Genomic DNA, 27,769 nt, shown 5'->3' with positions numbered 1-27,769 from the left:
TACTAACACATAGCATTAAATTAATTTATATATCATTTGCACAGTGTCCCTAAATGCTTATCTAAGCATATAAACATTGGTAAATATATAGTATGTGTAGATTCACAGCTTCTTATGACCAACATCTTTTTGGTGTCAGCCCTTATAATGCTGGAAAACCTCCCAGATTTAGAAGAAAAATCAGATGATTTGTTGTCCATGTTCTTACTTTGTATCCCATATAATTGACATTAAGCTGGAAATTACTACGAATACATATATTGTCTCTCTGGGGGTCAGCCTGCCAATGGAGGACCAGTGTGGTCAGCCTGAATGTCCTTACAGGACCTTTTCAAGAATTCGGAGTGTCTTGCAGTTGTGCTAACTGACCTGCACAGATCCCGCTGTGAACTGAAACATCACTGTCTGACAGTGGAATTGGTTTTAACTTTGTAATTACTACTGGGCATGCGCTAGAAGTTTCCTGGGAAAATTTCTGTACATAGAATTGATTATTGGTCAACATTAGCTCAGTTGACCGTGAAGCATCTTGCTTCCTTATGAAAGAGTGATGCATTCTTTGCTGTTATGCTGCAAGTGCACACAAAGGCATTCCACTGGCTTAAAATCACTGAAAATTATGGATGTGTTTTGTTGACTCCCACAGGAAAGATTACATTTAGGACTTTCCCTGTTCTGAAAGATCCCTAATGAAAAAGTGTACTGTGATATTAATGGTTTTGGTTAATAACACATGAAATCTAATTTTATCTGTCAGCACTATGTTACAATCATATCCCTGTAACACACAGACTGCAGTTTTGAGGATGTCACCAAAGACAGTTCATGTTTTATTGGTTGCCACATCGGGAGAAAAATTATAATAAAGGAGATATTATTGTTTGATTTAGAGTTAAACTGATTGTATAACTTTTAAGCAAATAGTATTAAAAATTTAAGCTAATTCTAGATACTTTAACAGAAATCAGCATACGCATTTTATATTTCTCAGCTTAAGAGAAGGTTGTCATAGTCACCTGAAGTCCTCCATATGCCTTTTTCAGTGGAAGATAAATAGCAAGCAAAGAGAAACGTTAACTGTGTTAATGGCTAAGTGTAATAACAGAAAATTTTTCGTGATGTCAAAAGTATAGTGATGGTAATTTGAAACAATAAAATATGCTTGTAATTCTCTAATGCTTGTAATGCTTGTAATTCTCTATTGTTTTTTCTTTCAAGGGTGACACTGGATTAACTGGACCCCCTGGACCACCAGGAACTGTTATTGTGACATTAAGTGGACCAGACAACATGACGGTAGTAAAGTTGTTAAACATCACATTCAGATAATCCATCTTACTAGGTTTTACTTTCAGAGGACGTTTTCATCTTCGTTGTTCTGATAACATTTCCTTTTACCCATCCTAACGTTTTTCGGACTTGTTTAGTTAGATATTAAGCTCTTCTTAAAGTGTGTCTGTACAGCCAGCTCAGCTGAGGCCTGTGTATTCACATGCACATCTGCACAATACAAGTGAAAAGCTAAATGCTTATTAGTAACCCACCTGCTGTGGATCTTTAAGTACATGAAAAGTAAATCACTCCTAGCTTCACCAAATCAACGTGGATTTTCTGAATGGCTATCAAAGCCACAGCTGTGTTGACCTCTGGGCATTGTCACTGAAAATATCAGGACTCTGAGCTACTGGAGTTTCATGAAAGCTTACAACATGTCCACGTACATTTCATAGTTTATTTTCTCTCTCTTTTTTTTTTTTTTTTACTGGAACATGAGTAATCATGGAAAGTGTTGGGGAAACAGTGAGTATTGGAGAAAGGAAATACTCCGCTTCAACGTCCGTTTTAGATGTTGCTTTGTGAATTAAAGTTCTTGCATTTTGTTCTTATATAGAACTTAAGTAGCAGTAGTTGATACACAGTTTTAAGTCGTCACATGCTAACAGAACGAGTCTTCAACCTGTTCTTGACTCTCTCTTCATTATTTAATTTGCATCTAATCCATGAAGTTATCGAAACTCCCTCTCCATAATGTGCTAAAATGAAAAGTGAATTTTGCACCAAGACTATATTGAGGCAGAAAGAGAAAGACTAAAGAAGCAGGGTTCAGCTTTTAAGCACAGCAGCTCTTCCATGTTTAAATCAAATCTGGACCACTTGGAGCACTTCCCAGTCACAGCTGTGGCAGTTTATCATGGGTGAATGGCAATTTTTCAGAGACATTGGGCATTACAGTTTAAAAAGCCCACAAAACTCCTTACATAAGTAGTTTTGAGCATGAGTCTAATGGAGTAATAATTAGGCAGTCCATAAACTTTGGCTTTGCAATGACTTCAGGATGTGGCCTAATACGTAACAGTACTGCACAGCAGAGCGGTCTAATCTGGAGCCCACAGAGGTTTGGATCGTGTGGGTAGCCACTGCATTTATCTATTGGAGGTCACTATCTCCAGTGAAGCATCTAAGGTTTATTTGTTTTTCACTTGCAATTTATTGCCATTTCTGGGGATATTTACTCCAGTCCCTTTGCATGCAATCACAGATAGGTCCTTTTGAACTCACTGTGTTCAGAAGTATGTGCAGAGCCAGTTTATTTTTCAAAGATCATAGACTTTGCCAGGAGTGCTGATATCCAGTTTGTGTTTCTTTTAGTCATGTAAGTAAAACCATCTCTGCTTGAAGAAGCTTGCTGGTCACATAAGGATTTCCTAGTTGTAAAACCTGAGTGTTACGGAAGCACAGAAAAATCCAAGAGACTATGGTGTTTTGTTTTGGGTTTTTTTCTGTGTAACAGGACTTGAAAGGAGAGAAAGGAGAAAAAGGATCAAGAGGACTCCCAGGGCCAATGGGGTTTGCAGTAAGTGACCAGAAGTAAATCCCTTAAATCCAGATGTACAGGCAGCATCACCTGGTAAATGCTACTCTTTATAGTCTAGTATTTACACTACTTATTCCAACCTTTAATGAATAAATCAGAACTAGTGAATAGAATACCTATTAATAGCATTCTAAATGTGGTTTATTTTTACACTTTTTTTTTTAAAGATAACAAAATTATAAAAGATACATTTAATTTGGAAAGTGTGAGTCTCAAAATATGTGTATGTTGAGGGTGGTTTTGTTACAGGGGCCGGTTGGTGATTCTCAGAGTGAAAAGGGTGACCGAGGAGAACCTGGAGTACAGGTGTGTGCAAACAATTGAATACACGTATGTTAGTCTTTTCTAAAAAGCAGTTTTGCACTAGTGTTGCTCTCCAGTTTTTATTTCAAGGCCACTGAGATCATACTTTCTTAGATTCAAACTCTCTTTAATCCAGTAAACCAGACTAGAGAGCTAGAAATCAGATCGCTGCTCTCGTAGGCTCACATGCCGTGAATACATGAAGTAAAGGTCAGTTGATGGTGAATGCGCTTCTATTTGTTTTGCTATAAGTGTTCTACTGTTGAAACTTAGTAAAAAATTTTAAATAGTGCTCTTCTGAACACATGCTGGCTTTATAGTGCTGGTATATCTGTAGAAGAGAATTAAAAATGTTGGATTTACTTAAGGCAGCAGACTTAAATTAGTATGCTCAACCAGCAGGTATATAGAGACGTGAAGAAAGTTTTCAAAAGAGAGTTATTTTTTAACAGGATAAAATGTTGCATAATTTAATGGCTGCATAAGAAAAAAATATATGTTGATTTGCTTGAGTTTATCTACATTTTCAAGAGAATTAAATAGAAAGGTACAACTTCGCATTCAAATGGCTTTCAAACTTTCAGACAAAAACTGCTCAATGAAAGATGCAGAATCTTGGTAACTAAAACTGCATGAATTCGTAACAGTTTACAAACATGTAATCAGGTGAGAACCCTAAAATATCCAAACAAATCAAAATGGTTTATGGCATTTTCTGAACAAAACATTTTGATTCCAAATACATTTTGGAAGCAATATTAAGAAAGATAATCTTCAAATGAAGTGTTTCATTCAGTCCAAACATATATATTTTGAAACTTTTCCCAGACTTCTGTGATCACAATAAATTTTCTTCCACAAGTAAAGGTAGCAAGACAAGACCAGCGCTACCCATAGATTGCTATTTCTTCAGTTGTATGGTGCTATAATGATGATCATGCTACACAGCAGCTTGATTGTTATTTTTATTATTCCGATATATTTTGAAAATTTAAATTTCTGTTTGAGTTGCTGGTGTCAAGTACTAAAAGTTCTTGCTATCCAATGTGTGTTATTCTTCTTTCATCTTGTGTGTTTCTTCCATATTATGTCTTCTGTTTGCAAACGCTCTGTCCTTTCATGCAGTGTTTTTTCGATCTCTTCTTAATTCACCTCTCCCTTTCTTCTTTGTGGAGGAAGTAGTAGAGCAGTAGTAGAGTAGTTTCATTAATTTATTCAGTGCAAAGCGCAAAGCACATTTCTAAACCTTACTTTCTCCCCTCTTATTCTGGGATCATGATCTTCCACCCTTTTATCTTATCACTACCTTCCTGCTGTGGATTTTAATAAACCAGATTTTCCTCCTCTCTGCCTTCAAAGTAGCAAGTATTCATATTCAAGTATTCATATTCAGAATGATAGTTTCATTTTCTTCTGTTTCTCTCCCCATTTCCCCCCCTTCTCTCCCTTCCCTTTGTCATCTTTTTCTGTTGTTACAAATTGCTGAACAGCAGATACCCCTGGCACGCTCCCTCCTGTTTTCACTTGTCCATCTACTGCCCTACTTCCAGTACCTTTGATGTGCACTCCCTCTTCTTTTTCATTAAATAATTTGTCTTCAAGTCATCTCTTAACCCGATTTCCTGTAAGAGAAAAGTTTCCCTTCAGTATCTTTCCCTGCTCACCACTAGAAGGGCTGCTGTATTGTTTTAACATTTTTTCGCTTCTGCAAGGACCTGATTTTGCACCAGGCTTTCTGCACTTGCCTGCCTCTTTGTGCAGGTGAAGTGTCTGCCTCAACTAATTCTCCACAGGAGGAGGAATGTCCAGGGAATATCTTACTCCCTGTTTTGTAGAGTTTTATGAACATTAGTTATGATCAGAAATAATGAACATTTTAAAAATAACCTTAATGGCTTTTCAGAATTTATAGAGATGAAATACAGTTATATGCACAGCATTTAGTTGTTATGCTCTGAATTAAATGGCTCCTCTTTTGATCTTCTTAACTCTTTTATTTCATGCTTTTTCTTTGTAGGGTAAACCTGGAAAAGAAGGTTCTTCTTAACTCTTTTATTTCATGCTTTTTCTTTGTAGGGTAAACCTGGAAAAGAAGGTGCCCCAGGCCCACCTGGCTTACCGGTAATGAAGGAAGCCTTTTAAATGTTTTCTAAGTAACAGTCATCTGTTTATTATGGTCATATATTCCTGTCACAGCTTTATCCCACTGCAGAATATATTTCAAAATGCTGATTTAAATACACTGTGAAATGTTTCCTTTCATGTAGCTGGTCTTGGAGACATGTCATGTCCTCAGATTTATGCAGGGGAGAGAAGCTCAGTTCATAGATATTGTCTCTCCTGTATAAAACAGGAGGACCTGTTGCTTGCTGCTGACTATCAAATGACTTTGAAACAGGGTCAAAATTATGCAAAATTAACTCTACTGAGTTTTAAGTCTGGTTAACCACATTGAAATTTTTGCAAAACAGTATGCCTTCACTTCACCATAAATCAAGAAGCAAAATGAATAATTTTTAATTACTAGAATTAGAGACATACTTTTACAAATAAAAGTTATTGTCAAGGTCACAGCTGCCTTGGCCTGAAACAAGATGACTGATATTAAAACTGTCATATTGTCATCATGTGATTATTAAAATACGCCATTTTATAACCAGTATGATCTTGTTTGTGTACTAATTTAAAAGCTAAAGTTGTTCAAATGTATTTGGAATATTGTATTCACTGGCTTAAATACTTAAATATACTTAAATACTTAAATATTTTATATTTACTTCAGTTCCACTTTAACATCATCATTAGGGGTCACAGTGACCTTAAAATATCTTATCAAAATTCCTATTGTCAGAATAGCCCATTTCACATATATCTCTCTAAAACATAATCTTCATCATGCCAAAATGACCTTCGCAGACAGTCTAAACACATTGCAGTCTTAACAAAGAATGTGAAATGACAGACCACGAAGCTCTACTGCCTCGGCTAACAGAAACACAACTTTCAGTCATGACAAGGATATGTCATTGCTCTCTTGCCATTTCAGCTTTACTAACTAGCAGTGTGTTCAGCTGCAGAGCCTCTGAGAAGTCCCTTGTCCTTGCGTGTACAGATTTGCAGAAAGCCTTAGCAGCAGTCTGCACTGTTTTCCCTCCTGGTTGTGCTGACTCCTCTTGAGATCAGCACCACCATGCAGAGTGATCAAGTTCTGGAACAGGGAGTTGCTGTAGGTGAGAGTCTCATATTGTGCTCAGTTGCTCCCCTTTCAGAAACGGTAGTTTGTAGAGGGAGAACAAACCACAGTCTCCTACACTTGAGCTATCCAGAGCAGCTCCACCTTGGGACTGGTGAAGTGGGCCATTATAAATGCAGATTTGGATGAGAGACTTGCAGTATTTCCCTCAGATGTGGAACTATACCCCAGACAGACTCTTCCCCTGAGCAAATCACATTCACCTTGTCATTACCATGAAAAATTAAAGCTCTCCATTTTACATCTTATTGATGACAGTGCTAAAAGATTAATTCTCGTAAAATTGTGTACTGTGACCTGCAGGGACCAAGGGGTGAACAGGGCAAACCAGGACTGGCTGGCAGGCAAGGAGCTAAGGTATCGTCTAATGGTTTTGTTGTTGCTTTTGAGGATGAGAATAAGGTATGTTTTGGGGTTAATATGTTATTTTATTTATCACCGTGTATACAGTACGTTTACCTAAAAGATGACAAATAATGATATCATGGAATAGGGAATGGATCAGTGGAAACAGATCACGTGTTTGAACTGGTGTCGCCCTGTCCCTGCTGATGTGTTCCTGTAGTTTTGATGTACATGGCTGAATAGTCCTGTAAGGAACAGAGGTGGGGGTGGTGAAGGACTGGTCAGGAGCAGAAGTTCTTCTTTAATATTATGAGCAACGTACTGAATTAACAGTGGGTACATAATGTCATGTCATGTATCTTTTTTAATAAACAAACTCATCTCTGTCCTCTCATGAAGGGGATGAAGGGAAAAGCTGGTCCACCCGGAGCTTGTGGTCGAGTAAGTGTAAATTATCTTCATCATATCATTTTTCTAAACCATTAGAATAAGAATAAGCCAGACTGACTGTAGGAGACAATAATGGTTGTCCTGTGATGCCCTAATCAAGACCTGGCTTTCTCAAAGTGCTGGTGTTGCTGGGAGTTTCACAGAGGTGGCATCTTCCTTCACGTAGGGGTGGATACACGGTCAGGGCCTGGTTAGACCTCACTCAGTTGCAGCAATTTTGGCAGAACAGACTGTCCCAGACCAGTTACAAAAATTCACAGGAGTTAATTTTTAAACCAATCTCTAATCGGTTCCAGAACAGGTGGTGTTAATTTTAAAATCCTAAGAAGAGTTTTTAAAGAAAGCAAGAAATCTGAGTACAGTTTCTCTGTCTAGTCATGCTGTGTAATTAGTGGTTTTCTTGAAGGTCCCGTGTGCACCTAATGGGAGGACTTCTGCCCAAATTGTTCAAAAGAAATAACTTTGTAAAAAGCTAAATCATTTGTGATATTGAGAGAGTATTAAAAAAAACAGTACGTTACAAAAAAATCAGTAGAAGAAAAGTAAAAATTTTGAATTTTAATATTAAGTAGTTTTTTATTTCTTTTCAAATTTGTGCATTTACATTTCAGTGTGATGTTTATATATCAAGGTACAGTACTTATTATAATACCAATTTGCGAATAATGGTGCCTATGTGAAATAATCCAGAAAAGAGCAAAATTGCATTTTCATTTTGCCTGTCATTTATAGAAAATTGAAACATCATAATATTAAACTTTAATAAATTAAGTATTAATTTCTGTAGGAATTACTTTTAGTGCTCATGCGATTTAACTATTCGATTTTTGTCTATTTTCTTGCGTGCTGTAGTAGTAGTCTAGGTATAGCTGATGCTGTTTTGAACCAGTGGCGTAGACGAAGAGATTCCTAGAGGTTTCTTTCAAGAATATTTTCTATTTCATGCTGCTGTAATGTTTGTGATTGGGTCTCCAACTTATACCTTGCCTGTTTAACTGCATCTGCAGGCAGAGGAGTTTTCTGAGAGTTGAGGAACTGGGCTGAAATCCCAGCCCCATCTATTTGTACAAGTCTCTTGGCATTGTCTCTGTATAGCAATTACGATTTAATTTCTGGCTTCGTGGAATTACCTTGTGATTAGAGAGGTCTCATGGTGTCACAACATCAAAATTATGAATGAGATCATAACATTGTTCTAACCAAATGTTCAATATGAGGCACTGTGCTTCTCTCTTCACTTACTATTCTTTCTTTTCTTACCATCCTTCTCTTAAGACAGAGTATTATGATAAAGTGGTTGGTGACAAAGGAGATGAAGGACCCCCTGGACCTCCAGGACCAAAAGGTCAACGTGGCATGCCTGGTGAGTGGGACATGAAAACCAGAATCTTTTAGCAGGAGCTGTCCACTCAAAGGGCCTGTTGCAGGTGGGGTTTTGAGCACTCACCAACCTGCTTCTGCCTTTACAAGAGTATTTCCAAATTACTCACATCAAATTGCAGAATTGAAATATATCCTGAGACTTTGATTTATGGCCATATTTCCTTTTAAAAATAATGAAGCTGGCACACTTCTTTGTGAAGATAATTGAGCTGAGCACCTAAGCTCACTGACATCGTGTCTCATGACCTTAGTGGTCTCCTGCATCAGCACGTTATTTGTATATGCTGTAAACAAACCATCAGGGCTGTAAGTCTCCTGTTAAAAGTCATGCATTTTTTTCTGTCTCTTTTTTTTTTTTTAGCTTTCATAGCTTGTCATATTTTTATTGCCCATCATTCCAAAATAATATCTGTAAGTTTTTATTCTGTTTATTTTGGTCATGCTGTAAAATTAAAAGGTACTGACTTATTATTTGGTCTGTCTCACAATATAACAAGGACTTGTGGGCTGAACTCCGAGGCAGCATCTTGTAGGGTGTATGTCATACTGATCCAGCAAGTCCTTTCCCTCCAAGTTTTGATGTTCTAGTTTTACAAATATTTATGTATGCAAGTGATTGTGTTGCATTCAGTGAATACTCTTTGTTGTAGATCTACTTACATACTTCCAAGGGATAGCAACAGGAAAGCTGAGCCTTGCAAAATAATAATGCACTGTTAAGAGGGGGTATATTTACTAGAGCAAATAATAATGGCAAAAAGAAGCAAGTTTGCAGGCCTGTAAGTCATTCTCAAGTAACTGAGTGCATCCCCAGCTAAGATAAATGCGGTGGATCCTGCTCATAACCTCTTGTTAACATCCATATCTTGCCAGTTTTCAGTGAGACTTGTCAGAATGCAACAGTTACCTAGGTAGTAAATTCCTACTCAGGCAGAAGCCCAAAATTTGCAGTCAGTGTGAATGAGTACTGACTTTGCAGAGTATACAGTGGTTTAACTCAAGTTCTCAATTCATTGCTTTTGCAGGGCCACAGGGTCCTCCTGGAGGTGCTGGTAGACCAGGTACATGTAATGGTACAGTACGAACAATAAAATACATTGCTCTTCCTGCCTGTTACACTGAATCAGCTTTGTGGAATCTTAACTTCAGATGATTTTAAACATATCTCTAAGTGGTAAACAATTGTCACCCAAAAGCATTGGTGGACCAGTTCTTTAAAGAGATGTTAAAGATAATTTTTAAATGTCTTTATATTGTCATTGTGATTATTTAATAAAAGGTAAAGATTTGTGGGATGAAATCAGTATGTTTGTCTCTCACTCATCCTATTGAGTACTTACTTTGCTTTGAAATTCCATTTCTTCTCTAATTTCATTTTTGTATTTTTACCTCTTTGGTTAGGTGTGTCAAGACCTGGTCTGAGAGGTCCCCCAGGATTTCCTGGGCTAAAAGGAACGAAAGGAGAGAAAGGACAAATGGGCTTGTGTATTGTAGGCCCACCAGGACTGCCTGGTATTACTGGCAGACCTGGTTCTGTTGGATTACCAGGTCCTCCGGGAGAACCAGGTGACATTTCAGTATTGTACATATAATGAACAAGAAAAAGTCCAGAGTCATCTCAATATCTAATCTATGAGATTATATAAATACATTTCTTACAAAGTATATTTTGAGTAATATGGTTGAATTTCTATTTGTAAATTTTGGTTTAGGATATTAATGAAGCAAAGGTCTGTGTTCCATTACTAATGAGATTCTGTGGAGAAGATACAATGACTTGTAAATGACAGTGTAAAGATTTTTCACCTTTTTCTATAACTGTGACTATAAAAATCTGCTACATGAAATGGAGCAAGACAAATGAGAGAAAATCTGTTCCTAAAAAGAATTCTTCCAAAAGTTTTAGGGAATCTGTAAAACTAAATTCAGAAGGGGCCAATCTGGAAGCTAGAGAAATGACTTGCATATGTCCAGAGGTCTTTGTGGGCCTTGGAGCATGTTTGAAGTTCTGGCAAGATGAAAAAAAAACAGTAGCAGTTTATAAAACTTCTCAAAAAGGTATTAACTAGGAATACCTCTTTAACTAGTAGTACCAACAGCATCATTTTTCTTTTCTGTGTGGCATGGTCAAAACAAGTTTTTCTGAACCAATACCAAAATAGCGCTTTTCTTTCCTCTCTCTTTGAGAAATATACTATGTTTCTGTTGTTTCAAACAAAATGCAAATACTTTGCCCAGAAGGGACTATGATTTTTAAAGGCTAAACAGTTTGCCGAGACTTACTTTGCATTACTATATTTATTCTCAAGTACTTCCAGTTACAAGTGTTTTGGATTTGTCCAGGTAGTTCTCTTTTAAATGAATCACAGAATCTGTCAAGGTTGGAGAGGAACCATAAGGATCAGAATACTCTCTCCAAATCATCCCTCCAAGTTTTTTCTGTCTTAGCAAATAGAAAATTGTCTGAATAATCTGCCGATGTAATGGTGCCATGCTCGTTTCGTTACAGGTAGAGTAACATACAGAACAGGCCTACCAGGGCTTCCTGGAGAGCCAGGGTGTGCAGGACCTCCAGGACCTCCAGGAGACGCTGGCATGAAAGGTCAGTTTCAGAAAAATATCGCTCAGAAGTAGATAGCACAATCCGGTAATTTTCGTGGATCCTCATGAAATTTTGAACTTAATTTGCCTCTTATGCCATTTGATTAATACAAAGATTTAAGAAAATTAATTAGGGATAGCAAGATGTCTTCCTCCCCTTACATAAAGAGCAGTGCCTGTGCCAGTGCTGCACACCAGTTGTGCTGCACTGCAGACAGGGTGTAGCTCTTCACTGGGACAAAGAGTTATTACAGGTTTGGTAGGGTTTTTGTAGTCTCCCATTGTTACGTTCCAGACTAACAGTTGTTCCCTGAGAGAAGGTTCCTTCTGCAAATATCACCACAGGAGCTGCTCAATCTCTTTGCCACTTGCTGCTCATTAAAGTCACTGAGGCTGTTATGGAGCCATGTTAGTTTTATGCCCGTGTCTCTTCTTTTAGAAAATTTGGCTTATCAGTAGAGTGCCTATATCCAAATAAATTACTGAAACTACACTTGAAAAAATCAAAGAGATTTAAACAAAATGTTCCTGCATTTTCAATTAAATATAATCAGTTCTGATTCACTGTCTGACCACAGGTAATTTTGTACTGTACTGGAAATGATCTTCCAACAAAATTAAGGCCATATTGTTACCACTCTCTGGCCAAAAAATCCTAGCCATTGTCTATAACAGGGGTGTCAGACTAATTTTCACCGCGGCCACATCAGCCTCACAGTCGCCTTCAAAGGGCCAAATGTTATTTTAGGACTGGATAAATGTAGGAGTAGTTACATTGCTCTATAACAAACTATGTAATACATTAGTTAAGCTTGGGAATGACTTATTGTGGAACAGCTAATGAATTATTTTCACTCTAGGCGATGAAGCTTGCATGTGTACTGATTGCAGCTATCTTCCGGGAATACCTGGTCTTCCTGGTCCTCCTGGGGCACGTGGTCTGGATGGTGTAGCTGGTAAATGATCTCGTTGTTGCTAACAGAATAGTAGGAATTGCCTATGATTTTGCTTTTAGCATGGGAATCGGGTATGGGCATGTCTGCAGCACGCAGCCCTTGAACTAGCCCTGACGTTGTGATGAGTGTGAGAGACTGATGCAACTCCATCCACTTATAGGAGCACAAGTCCTAGAAGGGGTGAAGTCAAAATGCTAATAGGCTTCAGTGCAGCCTGAAGCTAGGTCAGTCTGTGATGATGCAGTCAATGTAACAAATAGAAACATCCGATGCTGCATATGATTATCTGAGCTTGTCAAAATCCACATCCTTGTTTTCATTTTTGTTTACAAAATACAGTTTCTTTTCCAGGTAGAGAAGGAACAACAGGTGCAAAAGGTTCTCCAGGTTCTCCAGGAGCACCAGGGTTTCCAGGAGCTCAAGTAAGCCTTTGTTTTTTCAGATTTTTCATATCCCACAAGAATTATTTCAGATAAACCTGATGGCTGGTGTCATATGCAGTGTCATACTGAGCGATCTCAACAGTTGTCTTTCTGTAGTAATGAATGTGTCTGCACGGGAGGCCTAGGTAGAAACTGTAATGTATGGCTGATGTAGCTTTACATGAGCCTCTTTTGCTCAGTGTGGTGAGGGGTTCAGCCCAGGCAGTGAGGCAGGTAAACACTTATGTGATTATCCTGTGCTGTATTTCATGATGGCTAGACCGCTTCTTCTGCCTGGTATGGGTAGTTTACAGTTAACTTCTGTTCATAATTCTGTAATCATGGCAGTGGCTGTAAAGCTTATATAGAGTTTTTTGTGATCTTTGTCAGATATCTTATTTCTCTTGTTTCCAGTACACTCAGGACTGGCTAAAGACCCACTGTGCAGAGGAACTTGCTTCTTACAATATCTTCCTTAGGGGTGCAAAGTATATTTCCCCTTGGGAAATATTGTCAAGAGGGAAGGCTAACAGCTGCTGCCACAGACATACCATTTGGTTTTTCTAACTTGTGCCTGTAGTAGTAATTATTTATGGGAAATGACAGTAGACGCTGTCCAATAAAACATGTCATGCACAAGTATTCATTGTGGTGGTTGCCATACAGATGCAGAATGGAAGAGTCTGCTAACAGGCTTTTCCAGTAGGCTCCCAAGAGTCCATGAGCCCAAGATCACTAGAGACCAGTATGCTTTGAGCTTGTACTGGTTTTGGCTGGGATAGAGTACCCACTTAAAAAAAAGAAAGCTTGAAAACACTTGACATATTGCTTTGTTCCAGGGACCTCCAGGTTTTAGAGGAGATCAAGGACATAAAGGATCAAAAGGTGAGCCAGGATATGTGTATCCAGAAGGGCCAAAAGGTGAGCAAGGAGATCCAGGGACCAGGGGAGACAAAGGAAGAAAAGGTTCAAGTGGATTTCTGGGAAGATCTGGCTTTAAAGGAATCAAGGGTTCTAAAGGTGATAAGGTGGGTATGCACTGTTTGCAATTAATATAGAATTAATGAAAACTTAAATCAGTTCTAACTTGTAAAACAATCTTTTTTATCTATTAGCTGAATATCCTCTACCTGACTTTGGTGTACTATGCACAACTATAGCAACCAATATGCATAACAAATATGCTTGAAAGAATGAGAGTAAATATTGTTATGTAATACCAGAGAGAGATGAGGCTAGTGTTGATATATGTTGATGAAAAACCTCAGCAATCTATTGTGGTGATAATTCTCCACATGTAATAATTTAAATGTCCAGACTATCTTGGGTTCCCATGATGAATAAGATATTTTTAAAGTCAGTTTTCCTGACTACTTGTAATGCTTAAAAGGAGATAATAATTCAAATAGTTCCCGTTCAGTTTTTAGAAGTTAATCTTCAGTTGGGGCTGAGATAAACCACCAAAGCTGGGAGGTCTGACCGTAAAACTAGAATCATTAGGGCAGAGCTCTTGGTTCAGCAGAAACAAAAAGTAAGAGTTATTGTTGTGTTGGCTGAGGAACTGTGAAAATTATTCAGATACAACTGTCTCTAAGCCTGACTCCACAGTATTCAAGAAGAATCAGAGCTGAGGTGTTTGGTTGTTCTTACCAAACCTGTTTTGAAAAGAAGAAAAGTGTACAGTAATGCCACAGTGATTGAAAAAAATCAAGCTGTTTTATTTATTTTTGCTGTTTCACTATTAATAGTCTTCTAGCTGCAACCATTGGTATTAAATATTTTATTCTTTTAACTGCAAGTAAATCAGAGGACAGATTCCTCTTAATTTAGCGGGGCTACTCTGCTACTAAAGTAATGTAAGATTATAGTCAGAGAATTGGGCATTTTGTTATGAAAGCTGGTGTGGAAAGCAAGAAATGTCATCGTTAACAGGGACTGGCTGGTTCAAAAGGAGATAGAGGACTACCTGGTTTGCCTGGCAGTCTTGGTCTTCCTGGAGAAATGGGTCTTCCTGGACTGCCAGGATATGGACCACAAGGAATACGAGGTTTCAAAGGCTCTAAAGGAATACCTGGTCCACCCGGATTACCTGGAGAAGCTGGTTTGTAGCTTCCTATATTACCATGTTTTACCTAATGTAGGTAAGAGCACTTGATTGAAATTGCAGAGATAGGTTGAAGTCAAAGACATAATGTATGAAACATAGGAAGCTTTTCTTGGGATGCGATTTCCACAGTGTTTTTTCAACTTTGGTCCCACTGGAAATAATAGCAAAAGTCTTAGGGTCATAAGATAATTGAGGTTGGAAGGGACCCTATGAGGTCTCTAGTCTGAACTCCTGCTCAGAGCAGGGTCAGCTATGAATGAGATAAAACCAAGTTACTTAAGGCATTATCCATCTGGGCCTTGAAAACCATCAAAGACACAGACAGCATGTCATCTCTGTGCAACCTTTTTGAATGCTTCATTGTCCTCATCAAGAAAAAAGAAGTCTTTAAATATGTATCCAGTCATCATCATTAGTGTGAGCTAAGTCATCAGTCAAAAATATGAAGGGCTTAACCGTTTTCGAGTGCTGAAAACACACCAGTGTACGGAAGTATAATCTGGAAGAACTCAGAGTTGGACTGCAGATATAGTTAAGGTTTCTTAAAGAAAATACCCATTACATCTGTATGAAATTAAGTTGCAGATTAAGCATTACTCAGTTGCATTGTTTTCTTGCCGACTTTGTACTTCCTTTTCTGTGTCTCCACTAGACTGCAGGAGGGCTGAGAGGAAGGCTGTGGGTGGGCTCACTGTCAATAAAATTCTTTCTTTTTATGAGGGCAGGAAGTCTGTTGAATTTTCAGAAATACAGAATCAGTAGAAAACTGCATTTCTAGCCAAGTAGATTTATCAATATTTTTAAATGCTTAAGATTACATATTACCAAACTATAAAACTTTGTAATCTTTGATTATGTATTTGCTGAAGGTCTGAAAGGAGAGACCAGTAGGATAACTCCATTACCTGCGTTGCCAGGACCTCAAGGACCAGATGGTTTACCTGGACCTCCAGGAGTGCCTGGTGCGTACATCACCACTAATTACAGTAAAAATCAGAGATAATCTGATTGGGATTACTCTACCAGATCTGGCCAGATAAAACAGTTGTGTTACTTTGAAATAATGACAAAAAGAATTTCTGTGGTGCAGAAAGTATAGAATCAACTGTAACATTCCCTTTCTAGAAAACTAAGGGCAGTGTATGTGAATAGGAAGGGCACACAGGGCCATGTCCACAGTGTGTAGTTAGGACAGAGACAGCAAGCAGTCCTGTGCTATGACTTCATTCCTCCAAGGACCAGAGACATTGGGTGCATATGCTGCAGCTTGTATAGCCAGAAAGGCGCCTCTGGCATAATGTTGACAAAAGTGTATCCCAAATTATGCTGGGACTGCTGCAACCTTCAAAACAGAAGGAACAAAATTAGGTTAAAGCATTCTTAATCTTCCTGGAGTCCTTGGCCCTTCTCATGCTGTGCAGGCGCACAGTCAAAACAGAAACTGTTTTCTGGTTCCTTTTTGACATGACTATTACTAACCATTGTTCTAAGATACTAAGAACCTGACTTTCCTTTTTTTGGTGGGTTTTGGGCTTGGGTTCTAGACGGAATTTTTTTTGGTTGCTGCTGTTTTAATTTTTGCAGAACTTTTGAATGCACTGACAGACAGTAAGTGACATTCAGACTAACTGTAAGGCATCTTTGCTTTGGTTTTGTAGAACAATAGTCCTTAAAGATACCTTGAATAACATAGGAAAGTTCTTCTGTTCTTACAGTTGCCTCTGTTCCAAGCCTCACCCCTATAATGTGTATCTTCTCAACAAGGGTAAGATTTCTATCTGCCCATAATTGTTCCTAGAAGCTTGGAATCTGGGCAGATTGCATAAAAACTTGACTCAGACTCATGCCTGCTTTGATACTGTGAACATAATTAGCATTTAAACTGTGAAAACCTGCTGTGAAGGAGAAATAGTGTCTAAGTTCTAATACAACATACAGTGGTGTCCTAATTAATAATGATAAACTGTAGAATGCCTAATCTTACAATTTGATATTCCATAGTGAGATACATTACAGTTTACTTATTTTCTTTGTACAGGTAGGGTTGGGGCACAAGGTCTGCAAGGTGATTCAGGGCATCCAGGGCCAACAGGTGACACAGGCTTTCCAGGGCTTGGGTTTCCTGGATACCCAGGTCCAAAAGGTAAAATACTCATTTTGATCTTCTTCCAAAAAATAAAAAACAACCCCCAAAAAAACCCCAAACAACCCATAACAACAACAGAAACCCAAAATATACTTTTTTTTTTTTCAGTCCACATTAAAAACTATCAACAAGTTAAAAAGAAAAATCGATGAATATTAGTCAGACAGAAAAGTGGGTTTAGCACTCTTGTAATTTACTGCCTTCTGGCTTAAAAATTGTAAGTTTGAATTATTTTGAAGCATTTCAGAGAATCAACTATCAAAGCTGTCACCAGGAAAATAGTTTGAAAGACATTGATGCTTCCTGGAATACTGCCCAATCAGGTGCAGCTCATCCGAATGTCACACTTACTTAAGATGGATTCGCTTTATCTGGATGTATGTTACACATACAGAGCTGATTTTTAATCAGTTTTGGTTATGTACAATGGAATACCTGCTATAGCATGCAGGTAATAGAAAACATTTTGAATACTGTGAATTTGGCCATTCTTCATGCAAAGTCATAAGCCCCTTTGAACACTAGAAATATTAAGAAATTCTCAGGATGGAGGAAAAAAAAAAAGCTCTGATACTAAAACTACTACTAAGCTGCTTGTTAAAGAAAACAGTGGGGAACTGACATCAGAATAGCTTCACTTAAAAAAAAAAATCCATGTCAAATAACTGATTTGAAGCAAGTAACCAAGCAGTGTTACAGCCAACACTGAGTGAGTATGTGAGGAACAAGATGCAGTATGTCACATCAACTCTGAAATCCAGATGCTGTATTCAGCTCATAATAAGCTACTTTAGTGTCAGAGGTTCGTAACTGCATCCATACAAATATCCATTTGTAAAATAAAGTGATAACCATAGCATCTGTGCTGCCATTTAATTCCTTTTACAGGAGAGAAAGGACTTCCAGGAGGCAGAGGGCCACCAGGGTGTGAAGGAAAGATTGGAGATCCAGGCCGAGCTGGAAACCTAGGACAACCAGGAGAAAAGGTTTGGTTAGAAATACAGCACAGTCTTTTCCGTAGATCCCATTCATTAAATACGATGCTGAGCAAATAAATTAAGTGTGAGGAATATAGGAGCTCCTGTATTTCCTGACCAGTGATGCATAAACTATGAAATTAAATTGTTTATATAAAAAGGGTCTCAAGCCAAAATTTTAAATTCAGATACAGGATGTCAGAACTCCAAGTGTTTGGGAGTTCAGTTTTCAGAGCACAAGGAAGATATTGCATTGTTTACAGCAGAAAATTAAGGCCACAGCTTTGAAAAAGATGGGTATTCAGAAATTGCAATTAAGCACATATTTGATGGTGGTCAGTCACTAGTAAATATTCATTTAATTTAAGAAAGTGCTCTGTTGAATTCAAGCATAAAGGAAGTAGGTTGTAGGTAATACTGCTGCCACTCTTACTGATTAACAGGAGCTAATCTACTGATGGCATGTGTAAATGTAGGATTCTTGACTACTCTGTAATCAGGATTCAAATTTCAACAAAAAATAATACCTAAATGTTTTGAAAAAGCATAATTTCTTTTTTGTGTGCTCATATGTCATTCTTTTGTGTGTGTTTTTTCACAAGACAAATTGTAGGATTTGGGATTGTGTTGTTTGTGTTTTTTTAATTATTATTTAGTCTGTGTTTGATGCCACAGAACAGCTGAATGTGCAGTGGGCTTTGTGGTCCAAGTATATCATCAGTGACTAGTATGACAGCTCTACTGACCTGCTTTATGAACATATTGACTTGCTGGTACTCAAAGCTAGTACTTGAAACAACCAGTAGTTCAGTCTCCCCCCCAAAAAAAAAATTCAGGGAATAGACTTGGGACATTTGTGATAAAACCAGTCTTCATAGAAAACAACATTCAGAAGAATGATTTAAAAACCCCAATAACTGACTTTGAATATTCTTAGATATATCTGATTATTTAAATAAAGAGACATTGATTATTTAAATAAATATTTTTATAAAAATATGGCTATCATATGAGGTAAAGTTGTATTTACACAAACTTCAACCAAATTTTCAGATGCAAGTCCAAAGCTTTTCACAGCTACAGCCAGCACCACAATGCAGTAAAGGCCAAACGGATAGAAGTGCCTTGAATTGCTCAGTAGCAATTTCATGGAGTTAGGGGGCAGAATTCAGAAGCGGTCTAGATGAATTACTTCTCTGGTGTGGAACCTGCAGCTGGTCAATAAGAAACATCCAGTGGTCTGCTGAATTGGAGCTATTAAAAATTATGTGAAAGATCCCCCAGGAATGGATAAAATTGCCCTCATAGAAGAAGTTAATTGATCACACAGTAGAGAAAATATTTTGGCAGATTTGCAAAACATAGTACACATAGATAGTTTACATTTCTCTCTGTGTTGCAGGGTGACCCAGGCACAGTTATTCCTGGAGAGCCAGGTAGACTGGGTTTACCGGGAGATCGTGGCATTCCTGGCTCAAAAGGTGATACTGGATTTCCAGGACTTCCAGGCCTACCAGGGCGTGCTGGACATGATGGTGATGATGGCCTGAGAGGTACTGTTGTGAGACAAGCTCAAGGAGCACAGCAAGTTATTTTAAGAAAAAAGGAGCCAAGTCAAACATTGCTCACTCAAAGCCTGAAATTTCTACTGAAATCATTGTGAATCCAGTCTCCTTTCTTTTAGGAGATCGTGGCTCACCTGGAGTTCCTGGAGATCCAGGTTTTCCAGGGAAACCTGCTGAATGTCTTATTGGCCTGCCAGGTTTGCCAGGTGGCCAGGGAGCTACAGGCCCGCCAGGTAGGGCCTTCTGAATCAAACATTCCATTTGACTGGATCGGTCTGGGTTTTGTTTCTGCCTTGCAATGGCGTGAGGGAGCTGAAGTTGTTTCTGAATATTTGCTATAGGATAGTATATCAGAAAATGTGAGCCCATTTAAAACATGCACTTTCTGCAGATGGGAGGAAACATGCACACTGATTAATATGGACTGAGATTCAGCTTCCACTGTACAGTGCAAACACTAGTCACAAACTGGCCCAAATTCCACAGGAAAAAAAATATTTCAGTCATGTCTTCTATGTGGGGTTGAATTTAGATTCCTTGCTGCAATGTGATTGTTAAAGAAACAAAACAGAGGAAGAGCTCAGCTAGGTAGAAAATCAGTTTAGGTTTTCAAAGTACCTGCATATACTGTGTTTGATTTTTGTCCAAGAGAAACACATTTGAGTACCCAGCACAATCCTGCTATACATGATCTCAAAAGACTATTTTATTTATTTATTTATTTTTAAGAGAGAATTAATGCAGAATTGGTGGGTTTTTCTGAGAAGGAACAGAATTCTCTACTCTCACCCAACACACAGCTCTTTTAAGATTTCCTGAACATGTGGTCTTACAGGTCGAATGTTTAGCCCTCAAACAGGCAGAGTTCAGGAAGAGTTTTATGCTCATGATGGCAAGATAGAGATAAAAGTTTATTTTTCCAGACAGATGTACCATACTATACTTTCATACATTTTTCCTAGGAGGAAGAGGTTTGCAAGGTTCAAAAGGAAAACTAGGTCCTCCTGGCTTGAGTATCCCAGGAATCTACGGAAAGCCTGGGGAGCCTGGATTAATAGGTCTTCAGGGAAACACGGGATTACCTGGTCCCAAGGGACAGTCTGGAAGGCCAGGAATCTCTGGTGTGCCAGGTAAGGATTCCCCAAATTCTTGTTTTGACAGAGAAATTAAGTTGGTCTCTGCAAAAAGGTGTCAGTCATGCTTTTTCCAAATTGAAGATGCTGAAATACAGAGTGTTTCAAAAAGATGGACCCAATTTGAAATCTCTCTGCTTTGAAACTGGGTGCATCTTTCTGAAACACCCTGTATTTTTCCATCAACAGCTTTTATATATTGCTGAGATCTATACGGAAAACAAATAAATCATCATTCCTTAAATTATGATCGTATTTTGAAGTTTTCATGACACAGTACTGAATTTTCTGTAACAGTCTTCTAGGAACAGAAGGCTACCTTACATTGGTTTTTGTAGAGTAACGTCCTTGCAGTAGGACATGAACTAGTTAACATTCAAAGCAACTCCAAAGCATAATGGAAGTGTAAAGTGTTTAGCAGTTCTTACTTAGCATCCATTTTCAAACAGATAGCTTGTTGATGCTATCATCTTTTTCTTAAAAAGCAAGTTTGGATCTGAAGTCTGGCAGAGTTGAGTCCGATCAAATTCTGTCACATTAACCAGAGCTAACTTTAAGTAAGGTAGGTAATCCCTGTAAGGTTTTTTTCAGAAATATGTTCAAATTTTATTTGTAGAATAAAAGAAATCGGGTATTAAATGCTTCTTATCTCTAATAAATATTTTTCATTACTATCAAATCCTCCATTATACAGTGGAAAGGAGATGGTATGTATCTTTTTATCTATACAACCTATAAAACTAATGATAAATGCATAGCACTTGTTCAGTTGCACCAACTTAAGCTTCTGATGTCATCTGAGGGGAGCTGTCATGTCCCAGATGGACTTCAGCTCCTGAGCCAGAAAGGAATGTGTTTCCCATACATCCTCCCATCCGTTTGTGGACATCTCAGATACATTGTCCTCACTGACAACTATTTCAGTCAGTGATAGCAGCTGTTGCAGCTACTAGTCTAGGTAGCTCAGGGGTTACTATATGTGTAAGTGCTGTTCGTGTGTTTAAAGACAGGAAACTGGCTTTGACAATGTTGTGGAAATGGAGAAAAAAAACACCACACATTTATAACAGGCACGTGTATAGTGTAGTGTTCTATTTCACTGATGAAATACTAACAAAAATGTTCCTGTTGCTTCAATTCCACAGGCTCGAGGGGAGAGCCAGGTATAATGGGCCTATTAGGATTTCCTGGACCCCCTGGCATGATTGGAAGACCCGGCAGCCCGGGTATCAGAGGCAAGTGGCCATAGTATTGGCCTTCATTATTGCTGAAGTATTCTGTGATCCATCCTGATATGTGTTATCACTCCAGAGTACACATCATACCAGAACTTGAGCCTTGGTAAATCTTCCTGGATATGTGCAGTACAGACTGAATGACAGCATTATTTTTTTAGCAGTTTTGAATCACCACCTTTTCTGTTTCACTGGTATTTGTCAAAGTGGCTGGCAATTTGCTAAATAAAGAGCAGACCGCTTTTTTACTCTGCTTTTTTTTTCCATTCCATTCATATTCCAATAAGTGTTGTATCTATTCAACAGGTTTCTTCAGAACAGAAAATTTCATTATATTTTCTTGCAGGTTCTTCTGGCTTCCAAGGACTAAGGGGAAGAAAAGGATCTCTTGGAGCAAAAGGCGAACAAGGTGATAAAGGTTTTCCTGGACCATCTGAGACCTTGGTTGGTATTGGGAATAAAGGAGAACAAGGCTTAAAAGGTATGTGTTCATTGTTCTGTCATTCAGAAGTAGTTAGGGTTGTCATCTATGTTGCAGTTCCAGTGGACTCTAAAACATGGAAGAAACTGTCTCTACTACTGACAATATTAACATGGCTTTGAAATAATGGTTGTTGAATGCTCTGTCTTTTTATTTACGAGATAGCTGCATATTACACAGAATATTTATCTCCATTTTAACAAGTCTATATGCCTTAAAAAAGCTTCTTATTGTAATGATAAACCAGTAATAATGTCAGTAATGCTAAGATGCTAATATACATATACGCTATACATTCATATTTTTACACATTTAATAGCCTGTGAGCACAGAAATGGACATGCTTACCAACTAAATGTTGGATTGCAAAGAAATAGAGTCTCGTTAAAATACTTCACTGTCAGAATAATTCCTTTGTTTGCAGTATTAATATAGACTGTGTATGAGTTGTACATGCTTAACTAATGCTATCTGTCTCTTTGTGGAGACGTTTTCCTACGGATGCTTTGAGAAACTTCCTCTTGTCTCCATATGAGAAATACAGAAGGCATTAATTGTGAGCTTGTGTCTTGTTTGTGTGTGTTCACAGAGTGAAAATCCTATGCCCCACTTCTGCTTTGTTAGCTTTAGGAGTTATAAAACTTCGAACTTTACATAAAAGTTATATTATAGGATGTTTTGTAATTTTTTTTTTTTAATGAAACTTTGGTTTAGGAGTCCAAGGAAGAATGGGTCTAAGAGGAGAAAAAGGAGATGCTGGTGTGCAAGGTCTCCCAGGTCTTGATGGGTCTGAAGGAATACCTGGTCTACCAGGTATGGAATTAGTGTATTGAAAATTACTGTATCACATGGAGGGTAGAGATAATATTACCTCAGTGCCAGCACTTAAATTCAGCTCCAGCAGCAGCACTACCGTCTCTGTATTAACTCTGAAGCTTTTCTGAGAATTCTGGAATGGAGCAATTTCAAAAGCTGCTATTCGGAAATCATAGCAGCTATGAGTAGGTGATTCTTTGTTTCTTTCCAAATATAGACTGTTGTTTGGGGTCAATTATACTTTCACTGCATGTTGATTTATAAAATAATAAGATACTAGGACAAGGTGTGTGGTAGATTCTGTATTCAGGACAGGTCTACCAGCCAGCCACAAGCACACATGTGAAAATGACTCTTATTTCTTCATTTTGCAGGTGTCAAAGGATTTATGGGTCTGCCAGGGATTCCTGGAGCACAAGGGTTCCCAGGTGCACCAGGAAACAAAGGGGACATGGGAATTCCAGGTAATTTTCTATTAAACCATTTTACAAATTCATAGAGCTGCATAGAAGCATTTGCACAGATCTGAGCAGTTACTGTAAGCAGACTGCGCAACACTTGGACTGGGATTTAGTCTTTGCAGTACCTCACCGCCCCAGCATTTGCCTAACTTGCAGAATGCAGTTCTTCCTCTCTCTAAATGAAACAACACTTCTTCAATTTATATATTGTTACATGTAAGAAAGTTTTCTTAAAGTGTTTAGAAATAAAATTACTAGCTGTGTATATTAATTAATATCTGACTGTACAAGAGGTAGTTCACAAAACATGAGGTGTGGTATGTAATTATGATCCTTTTAAGAAAGGTATGAGTATCTGTATTATTCCAGGTCCAAAAGGACAGAAAGGATCTCCAGGCTTTCCAGGACCATCAGGTGACCCCGGTCCACCGGGCTATGGTGGCTTTCCAGGTGACAAAGGAGACCCTGGGTACCCATCTGCTGGGCCTCCAGGAGAACCTGGTCCAAAGGTATAAAGGCAATGGAAACATTGTCATATTAGGCAATAAGCAGAACCTTTGATTACAGAAACAGAATAGCACGTAAGCAAGAGCTGCAGAGTTTGCAGAAGCAGATGATTTATTAATGATAAGAAATATGAAAATCTTACTGTGTCATTACTCAGGAGAAATTTTTGAGTTGATTATACTTCTTTTATCTCTTGGTGCCAGAATTTCTTATTTGTAAAGACGGAATAGCCTGGAAATAACTTTGTTTCTGTAAAAGTTGCTAATCCATTAAGACCAAGGACTTGCACTTAAAACGTCAGCAAGAGGAATACTTGTATGCTAAAACAAGTACAGAAAAAACATAGTCATAGCAAATGTGAAAGTTCTGTAATCTAAAACTGTACCGTTGCTTTTTGACAGTGTAGTAATATAATTACACAAGAGGAATTGGATTTTTTCTTAGCAATATATATAAATGAGCGTAATATAAATTGCTAAGAAAAAAAAGGGTTTCTTTTGAGTTAGGTAAATTGCATACAATTTTACTCCACATATTTTGGGTGTAAACAACTGGGAGTCTTTTTACATATGAGATTATGTTAAATACCTGATTTAGGCTGTAAACTGTACTAAAAGTCTTGTAATTTCTCTAAATTATCTGTTTATTTTCTGTATTAGCTGGGTAACCACAATGAGATTACTGTCCTGAAAGTCAGTAGGAATTCAAGGAAAAAACACGTATTTCAGTATCTTGTCTAGCGGCATATTATGTATGGAATGTATGCTTGAATCAAAAGAGGAGCTGTTAGAATAAAATTGAAAGGAAGTCTATGTGCAGGTGAAAACTAAAGACTGAACTTGGCTTGCGCAGGTTAGAGAAATCTTTCTTTCTTAGCTATGTCTAAGGGATGAGTGGTATTATGAGAAGACTTTATATTATTCTGCTTTAAGTTTTGCCTGAAAATCATAAGAAACCATGATTACACTTACTCAACCTTTAAAATTGTGTAAAATTTTTCTATTGTTCAAATATGGAATGTAATTTATTTAATGTGAAGTGATTCTCACCTGTTTGTGTGCAACTGCTATTTCTCAGGGAGATCTGGGGCTTCCAGGAGTTTTGGGCAACAAAGGAGAAAAAGGATCCCAAGGTCATCCAGGACGTGAAGGAATACCAGGACCACATGGCATCAGAGGGGAAACTGGAAGTGCAGGAATCCCAGGTATGGGGGGTTTGGTTTTGTTTTGGAGGGGTGGTGAGGTGTTGACACGCTTCTAGAAGATAATTTCTCAATAAACTACACAGGGTGCCTGTGAAGTGGTACATTTATATTCGAGTGCTGTAAACCTAAATGGCTCTTTTGTAGTCAGTGCAGCCAGACTAGCTTACGTCACCTAGAGATCGTTTGCAGCTCTCCAAAGCTGAAATGATATCAAAGTTCTCAGACTGAGTCTGGACCAAGTGCGAATGCCTTTTCTACTTTCCCACACTCTTTCTTCTAACAGGGAAGCTTGGACCTCCTGGAGATACTGGTGTTAAAGGACGGCAGGGCCGCCCAGGACAACAAGGCATTGCAGGCCCTCCTGGTATGGTATACAGCATCTCTCCCAAGCCACTGCCGCCTGGTTTATTTTCTTTGTAATGAGGCAGTTGATATTCTTCTGAGCTTTTAAAAATTTAACTCTTGTAGTTGCAGTCTCTGTTTATGTTAGTTCAAGGCTTTGTTTACCTTCTCTGGTTCCAGCTAAGATCTTAAACAGCATATTTCCAATGTTATCGGTTCAGCTGCGGCAAAAGGTTTTAGTTTTGTTTCACTATTGTAAAGCTTTTTTCTTTCATCCAGAGGTCTCAAGATATGATAGCCAAACAACTGTAAGAAAGGCTTGTTCTACCTCCTAAAGTAGGATAATAAACTAAGATGTAGCTAGATGAGAAGAAGAAAATTAATTTGAATGGAAAGACGGGGCAGAGTTGCAGTTTTTTGTTAAAACAACAGAAAAGATCCAATCTTTCAAACTATGTAAGGGGCAGTGTGTAAATATGCAGCAACAGACGAGTATCCAATGCAAACTTTAATAAAGTGAGTGCCAGTCTTTGTCTCCAAAAGGAACATTGAATGCTTTTATATTCAGAGATGGTCACCAAAGTTATGACGTTGTAGTTTTGTACACTTCAGTAACCTTGCACTGACTTATCAGCAGTTAGCAAAGATCAGAATCTACTCCCTGTTTAGAGAAACCTTGAATTTGTAATAAAGCCAGGGAGAAGCAACCCTGCTGCCTGTATGGATTCCCACCAGTGCGGATTAAATCAAAGGCAGGGTCCTAAAATGTCTTTGAAAGACAGAAAGTTATTGTCTGTGAAAATTGTGTGGGTGTTAAATCCATTGAAGTCTAGTGGGCTCAACAATGTTTATATACCAACACAGGTTACATCTATCTTTGAAGTAGCTCAACTAATTACATTTTAATAGAGAGGACCCATATCTTCTCCCTTTGAAATGCAAAATAATAGAGGTGAAAATGATATTGTGGTCCATTACAATTCACAGGTGCTGTTGGAGACCCTGGAAAAAATGGGCTTGTTGGTGAAAGAGGTACTCAAGGTCAGGATGGTATGCCTGGTCCCCCAGGAGTAAAGGGAGAACCAGGTAACACCACTGAAATATTTTTGTTGTATTTTACAATTGCTTTTTTCCCTAGTTAACCTGACAAGGACTATTTGGGAAGGATTAATAGGGAGCTTCTGTGGAGCCAAAGATAACTTTATAAGTTTAAGGGGTTTAATTTTTACAGAATTCACAGATTTTTCTATATAATTGTTGTACATGCTGTTAACAACCCAAAAGTGTATGTCACTGTTCTATTACACATGTGATTTGTTATAACTTCCCCTAAAAATGTTAAATGCTGCAAGAGCCAAAGTACTACTGTTAGTAGTTTTTATGTGTTTAATCTCAAAGAGATTAAAAGAACCTAAATAATTTTAAAGGAGTCTTGTCTCTTTCGTGGAGATAAGATAAAATGAATCACAGTGTTTACTTACATAAATAGTGAAGGTGTCCATGACCTGGCCCTTGGGTTATAAAATCTTTCATTTAAATGTCATTCTTGATGTCATCAACATCCACAGATAGATTTAGTCCTCCACTGAATTCTGACAGGAAGTGTTTTCATATTTCATAGAGAAAATATTTCTTTGCATATTAGTATAAAGAGGATATTGAGAAGGCATTCATAGTAAGTTTTTTCATGTTAAGTTAGAAGTAATCATTCTTAACATATTTTCTGGTTTAGGTATTTCCATTTCTTTTATTTTTCTCAGTAACTAACCTAAATGTAGATTTTTATTCTGGTGGGAAGCTTATTATTGTAGAATGTACCTCAAATATGACTGATCAATAAGAGTTCCTACTATATAGAAAAACTCACAAATTTAATGTGTATTTCTGGGTAGAAGAACTGGAAATAACCAATAAATTATATTTTACATATAACTAAAATTTACACTTTGATTCAGTGAATTCTGAAGAAATGTGTCAAGTATTAGACAACTATGATGTTTTCTAACAGTTTTTCAGGACTTTGAGTATAACATTATCTAATATTTTATAGGAGCACCAGGGAGAGGAATCCCTGGCCTTCAAGGTATTCCTGGTCGTAGAGGTGAGTTTTAATTTCAGAAAGTAAAAGCTTAGTTTTTAAATACCAGATTCATTATCCTCATCTTTAAGTCTCCTTCTGGTTTTGGATGCTTGAAATGGCACTAAGA

The 27,769-nt window shown here is 37.9% G+C and overlaps 1 protein-coding gene across 1 annotated transcript in view; it reads left to right on the top strand.

Moving 5' to 3' along the window:
• COL4A3 (collagen type IV alpha 3 chain) overlaps nt 1–27,769 on the top strand; it is a gene marked incomplete at both ends in the record, with an annotated part of 60,783 nt that overhangs the window by 23,451 nt on the left and 9,563 nt on the right. The window contains 30 exon segments of the mRNA XM_082056349.1: nt 1,219–1,296; nt 2,792–2,854; nt 3,125–3,181; nt 4,513–4,557; nt 5,255–5,299; nt 6,735–6,788; nt 7,176–7,217; nt 8,502–8,589; nt 9,635–9,670; nt 10,011–10,175; nt 11,119–11,211; nt 12,071–12,166; nt 12,518–12,588; nt 13,428–13,616; nt 14,521–14,689; nt 15,565–15,661; nt 16,738–16,838; nt 17,730–17,827; nt 19,221–19,371; nt 19,503–19,616; nt 20,346–20,513; nt 21,662–21,751; nt 22,098–22,232; nt 22,947–23,045; nt 23,423–23,512; nt 23,879–24,018; nt 25,094–25,220; nt 25,504–25,584; nt 26,550–26,648; nt 27,613–27,663. Coding sequence (XP_081912475.1) covers nt 1,219–1,296; nt 2,792–2,854; nt 3,125–3,181; nt 4,513–4,557; nt 5,255–5,299; nt 6,735–6,788; nt 7,176–7,217; nt 8,502–8,589; nt 9,635–9,670; nt 10,011–10,175; nt 11,119–11,211; nt 12,071–12,166; nt 12,518–12,588; nt 13,428–13,616; nt 14,521–14,689; nt 15,565–15,661; nt 16,738–16,838; nt 17,730–17,827; nt 19,221–19,371; nt 19,503–19,616; nt 20,346–20,513; nt 21,662–21,751; nt 22,098–22,232; nt 22,947–23,045; nt 23,423–23,512; nt 23,879–24,018; nt 25,094–25,220; nt 25,504–25,584; nt 26,550–26,648; nt 27,613–27,663 — 2,932 coding nt within the window.

This window comes from Streptopelia decaocto, assembly GCF_964273445.1.
Source record: "Streptopelia decaocto genome assembly, chromosome: 6".
Lineage (NCBI taxonomy): Eukaryota > Metazoa > Chordata > Aves > Columbiformes > Columbidae > Streptopelia > Streptopelia decaocto.
This window is presented reverse-complemented; position numbering and strand designations above follow the sequence as displayed.